Source organism: Papaver somniferum, chromosome 11 (genome assembly GCF_003573695.1).
Source record: "Papaver somniferum cultivar HN1 chromosome 11, ASM357369v1, whole genome shotgun sequence".
Classification (NCBI taxonomy): Eukaryota; Viridiplantae; Streptophyta; class Magnoliopsida; order Ranunculales; family Papaveraceae; genus Papaver; species Papaver somniferum.
Genome location: NC_039368.1, coordinates 84,244,138 through 84,250,055, shown reverse-complemented (window position 1 = coordinate 84,250,055; position 5,918 = coordinate 84,244,138). Strand labels below are relative to the sequence as shown.

Sequence of the window (5,918 nt, the reverse complement as noted above, 5' to 3'; positions counted from 1 at the left end):
TATTGATAGAGAGACAAAAACAATAGCATATTATCTTAAGTCCTTGTTCTTTTCTCTCCTCTTAAGAGTGCTTTTTTGAGATAATCAATTATTTAAAAATAATGTTTGTGAAAATTTATCACAGAAACGATTATATCAAAATCATTTATCTATTCATGATTATCTATAATCATATGTTGATAATAGTAAATTACACCAAACAAGTCCAATATATGAATAAATATCAAACAAGGATTTAATAATGGGTCAATTGAACCTGGTTTATTACTATTCCTTTCTCAACGCGTGTTTTGATACGAGTGCAACCTGACTGGCTTGGTAAATTTGCAAACTTAAAAAAGGCTTCTGATATATATTGAAATTCTGGAAATTTATTTTCATAAAAATAACGATTTAAACTTCTCCAATGAAAAAATTATCTAAAAATAAAAAAGTCAGGGAGAATCAGCAACCAATATTTTTCTATTTTTTTACAGGCATGCATGCGTGGTTCTCGGCCATTATTAATCTGTTGATGCAAGCTTCTCTTCGTCAACCTCGAAAGCTTTCCTAGCTTGCTTTAGCTCCTCGTTCATAGACAACAATTGATGACATCTGTGAAGCTTTGGCATATCCTTGCGAATCATATGTAGAAAGTCATCAGTCAAGAGCTTACCTCTATCGGTTGCAACATCTTGCGTTTTATGAACCAAATCTGTGACGTACTCAACAACAATGTCCTCCAAAAGAGCGACTGTTTCTGGAAGCGAATTTGCGTCATCACCATATCCATACATTATATGTTGCAAATCTTTCTGGAACATTCCTCTTTTCCGCTTCAAAGAAGTATCGCAAGGAGCTGCAGTTGCAACTTTCACTTTCGAGGATGAAGCAGAAGGAGCAATTGATGAATTACTCATGTTTCAGGAATCAAAAAGCTGCAAGAATACTTGGGGTTTAAACCAGACGCTAAATATTTGAGCAGTTAAAACTCTTTTATAGGACCCTGGATTTGATAAAGTTTGCGGTCGTCAACGATGTGGGACAATAAACAGTGTTTCATATTACCAAACGGAATTGGTAGACCGATTCCCATCAGAACCCTGAATCCGGATATCTCACGGAAAAGCTGCCTATATAAGGATGTCATAGCTCTCTAAGAAGCACACAATTCATAGACAATCTATCTATTCGGTAAAAATCTGTAAGCGACAACACTGTGAACTCAGCATATATAATTGAGAACTATCAAGTAGAGAGAATGAAATTCGCTAAGAAGAATCCCGTTCTTTCACGATCAGCTGCATCCGAAAAGCTGCCTTTGGTTGTGAATTTAACAATAGTGAAGTTGGATGGTGATGAGTACAATATTCAAGTCGGGAGAAACGCAACTCTAAGGAAGGTTAAGAAAGCTGTACAGAATGTTTTTGCAGATAAAGGAGTAAGTTGGCCTCTGGTATGGAACTACTTCTGTTTGGTGTATAAGGATTATGAGATCATAGACGACGAATCGGTGTGCAAGGAATATAAACTGATAGACAATAAAGATAAAATCAGAAACATTCCGATCAAGGATAGAGGAAAACTCTATTTTGTGCACCATCGTCAACCAGGTGCAACTTGTTCGTTCAGACGACCATTCGTATGGAGTAGCATCTTTGTACTGCCACAAGTATCCACTGATGGACGATACGAAGATTGAGCAAAACTGAATTTTCTGCACCATCGCCAGTCAGCTGTTGTTGCTCCATAGATTATATATTCACCGGGGTGACTTTTTTATTTATTTGTTTATTTTGTTGGCACGTAAAATTTATTTTAAGGTGTTGATCTGTTTCAAACCAAAAAATATAATCTGCAATATTAGTATTTGGATATTCTTTTTTTTTTCTTTTTTTTTGAAGCATTTTTATTTTGGTTATTCCTATTTTCAGAATAAATATGCTTTTAAAAAAATCATAATAATAAATTGAAAAGAATTATTTTGAGTTTCAGTGACCATCTTCACCATAGCGTTCTAACTTCTAAGAGCGTCCATCCAATTGACCCCTGCGGCTAGAAATATATTTCTGGACTTCTGCTTTTGTATGTAAAACTGTAGTCAAAACTCCGAAACCAATAAAATTTGGACACATCATCATCCGAGAGACATGTTTATTTTCTTTATTTTTTATGGTGTGAAATCTCAGGAATATTATGCCTGTCAGAAGAAACAATGTTTTAACGAAAATGATTGATACACTTCCGATTAAGCACCGAAGATGCACCATAGAGACAAAGAGTAGTGGACCCATTTTCCACGGTTCTAATCCCAATGCTGAGAAGCTGCTGGAGACCATTGATTTCTCCGAAGTGTATTCCACGGTCCCTAAATTCGGTGTGTCTATCAATGCTCATGTTTTAAAGATCGGAAATCGTTATAAATTAACATAGAAGTTAAGAGGGTAAAAGACTTGGGCCTTTAAATCCAAACTAGCCAAATCAGTAAGGGATATTTGTTGGTTGGTCCAAAGCACATATAGTTGTAGGGTCCAACCGGAGTTTTATTTTATCTGGAGGTCCAAAATTAATTAAAACATCGAAATAACCATAATACCTCCTACTACCAAACTTGTGTGTCTACATGCTCATTATATCGAATACATATCTGCTACACTGTTTACAAATTCGAGTACATATCGGCTACGTACACTGCTTACAAATTTGAGTACATATCTGCTACACGCCTTACAAATCTGAGTACATATCTGCCGACTGCTTACAAACAGAATACATATCCGCTGGACTGCTAACAAAATCGAGTATATATTTGTTGCTTACAAATTCGAGTATATATCTGTTGCACTGCTTACATATCTGTTAGAATCAATGATATGAAAATTAGAAAACGTATTACATCACAGATATTGTAGGATCTTACCAATTAATCTATAATATTTCTTCAATATAATATTAAATCATAGAAAAAGTAAAGGAAAACCTATAGATGCACATTAAACTTAGAAAAAGCTATACAAAATTAGCACATATTTCAGTATTTCGCATACATACTCATGGATCAAACAAAAAAAAGTGGTAAAACTCTGAATAAAGCAGAATCAGAAGAAGTTTCTATCAGTACGCCATATACGTATTGCGTATTCATGAACTAAAAATCAACTGCACGTAAAGAAGAATTGATGAATCCATGAATATAACATAACCAAAGCGCATATTTCAGTATTACACATACGTACTCATGAATTGAACCCAAAAACAATGGCAAATTGAATCGGAATAAAAGTTTCTATCAGTACACCATATACGTATTGTGTATTCACGAACCAAAAAACCAATTGCATGTCAAGAAGAAGTGATGAATCCATGAATATAACCGAATCTTTTAGAGCATTGCTCGGTTGAACCCACCAAGCATTGGTATGCCAAGTTTGGTTGTCATATTTTAGTGAATCAAAACTCATGTTAAGAGTCGCTTGATTATGTACTAGAGTCAACTTCGTATAGGTTAGCTTGAAAGTATTAGGATATGAGACATTACAAGTATTGCGAAGTCTTGAAGATGTGAAGCAGGGAGCTACAACGACAAAAATCATCCTTCCACTTGAGGTTAGTGATATTTGACTTGAACTGTTTCATTCCCTAACGTATCTTTCATGTCGTGCATATTGAAAACATAACTGCGAAGCATATTTGAACTCTAGATAGACATGGTATTAGGGAATACAATACGAGGTTTATTGCTTAACCATTAAACTTTGTATATAAGACATTGCCATAATCATTTGAATGCTATTGTGATTATGTATGTGTATGAGGTGAGGATTTCATCCTAGGGAACAATGTTTACATGTGTTCTAAGGAAGTAAGTTCATAAACTTGTTTGTGAACCGAAAAGGAAATTTCCAGGTGTTATTGGTTTTGTTATTCATTGCATATCTTATGAACAACCAATATGTGTGATTGAGTATAACCGCTCACAACTTGTTCTGTTCTTGGTAGAATGATTCACAAAGGCCTGACTTATGTATTGGTATAAATTTCATTAGTAAAACCGATCTTAAGTAATCACCTGTGGTATGATCGGATTTTGTATGTATGAACAATTAAAAGGAAAGGGGAAACCGATCCTTGTAATGGGTGCAGTACATCAAAGGGAACCGATCCTTGTATGGGGTGCATCAAGGTTTATAGCAGAAAGGGGAACCGATCCTATGGACATGTGCAACACGTTTTTAGGAAAAGGGGAACCGATCCTATGAACATGTGCAACACATATAAGTTAGATACCATATATATGTGGGGAACCGATCCTAGTACCTAGTCAACCGAATTTTTGGAAATCTAGTGTGACTATGCATAGTACTCACATGGAGGTAGAACCGAAACTTGTTTTGGTAGAACCGTAAACCCATCATTGTAATTGAATGCTAGTTTGATCAATCACATAATTCTTGAAAGTCAGATGAACCAATTCTAAACTTGTTTGGAAGTGTGGAAAATCGGTTTCAAGGTTGTAAGTGTGAAAGAGAACTTACAAAGTTAAGATGTCGACAAACTTTGAACACGTGCTGTGAATGTTTATTTCTTTAATTGTTCAAAGATATTCCTTAACGTCTAAGGGAAGAGAATCCCAGGATCGAAACATAAGTAAGTTAGGAATCTTTTAATTAAGGTTATTAATTTCATTTTGTATGGAAATTACAGAATTAGTAATGTGCATTTACTAATTATATTTTTCGAGAGATTTCGATTGTTATTTTTGGACAGAGCATTTCCAGGAATTATGGAAACCGAATTTGTGCCTTAATGAATATCTTGAGAATATTTTCGGTTTTGGAAATTCCTTGGTGTCCAAACTTCCTTGTCTATAAATACTTGAAGTTTGCATTTTTAGCAAACTGATCCTTCGTAATAACAGATTTACTCTTTTGTTGTTGTTACTGGTGTAGCCGCCTATTCGGAGAGGAGAGTAACCTAATTAGGCGAAATCTCTTACCGCCACTCAGTTTAAAGTCTTCTTTGGGATTGAGAAGCTCTAGCGCGACCCGTCGATGGGAAACTAGATAATTGTGGTTTATCTTTTGTTTTCGATTGATTTGATTGATTAACGGTGGTTGAAATCTGATTGCACCTAGTTTGTTTATTCTAGAGAATCTTCTCTTCTGATATAAGATTCACTCAAACTAGTTCATAGTTTCGACAGGGATCTTTAGATTGTTGTTAGTTCTAAAGACGATCTTGTGATAATCCATTGTTAACAGACTCCGTTCTGTGCGTGATTGATCACAAGAGATTCAAGTGATTATGTGCAGGTTTTTATTGAAGATTTAAGAAGATTTGAAGACAAAGAAGATATTGAAGATCTAACTTGGATTTTATAATCTTTGGTATGCACAATACTTGTTTCGGTAAAAGAGGATCCAATTAATAATCGGTTTATCCTTGTGGTAGATTGGATTGATTAATTGAGTAGATCGACATCAACACGGTTCTTCGGATTAAAGGTGTTGTTGGATTAATCTTAATCTATTACCTTTGGGTGATTTAACATAAGATAGATCTAAGGACCTGACGAAGGAGTTTATGTTGACATAAACGGAAGAGCCTTTGTCCGACTCATATCACTTGGTTGAATAGAGTTGATACCAAACAGATTTTATGTTCCTTTACTGTTTGGAATACGAACCAAAGGAATTATTCCAAGTACGTGACTTTTTTATTAGTTGGAGGCGTGGGAATACAGAAGGAACTAGGTGAACTATAGGTTTAGTTACTTGGTCTCAACTATACGAAGTTAGTGTAATTTTGTGTGGCGGCTTAATCCTGAGAGTATTCAAATCTGGACTAGGTCCCGGGGTTTTTCTACATTTGCGATTTCCTCGTTAACAAAATATTTCGGTGTCATTTACTTTTATATTCCGCATTATAATTGTTTTATT

At 35.0% G+C, this 5,918-nt stretch overlaps 2 protein-coding genes across 2 annotated transcripts; one reads left to right on the top strand and one right to left on the bottom strand.

Moving 5' to 3' along the window:
* Positions 1-491: 491 nt before the first annotated feature.
* LOC113321652 (transcription initiation factor TFIID subunit 13-like) lies at positions 492-899 on the bottom strand. Its single transcript, XM_026569562.1, has one exon. The coding sequence runs from the start codon at positions 897-899 to the stop codon at positions 504-506; it is 396 nt and encodes a 131-aa protein (XP_026425347.1). The 3' UTR covers positions 492-503.
* Positions 900-1,240: 341 nt separating this feature from the next.
* Positions 1,241-1,681, top strand: LOC113324711. The gene has a single exon (XM_026573004.1). The coding sequence runs from the start codon at positions 1,241-1,243 to the stop codon at positions 1,679-1,681; it is 441 nt and encodes a 146-aa protein (XP_026428789.1).
* Positions 1,682-5,918: the final 4,237 nt, after the last annotated feature.

Excerpts from the sequence above, each read along its gene's own strand:
- LOC113324711 (XM_026573004.1), top strand. The coding sequence starts at position 1,241 with ATGAAATTCGCTAAGAAGAATCCCGTTCTTTCACGATCAGCTGCATCC.
- LOC113321652 (XM_026569562.1), bottom strand. The coding sequence starts at position 899 with ATGAGTAATTCATCAATTGCTCCTTCTGCTTCATCCTCGAAAGTGAAA.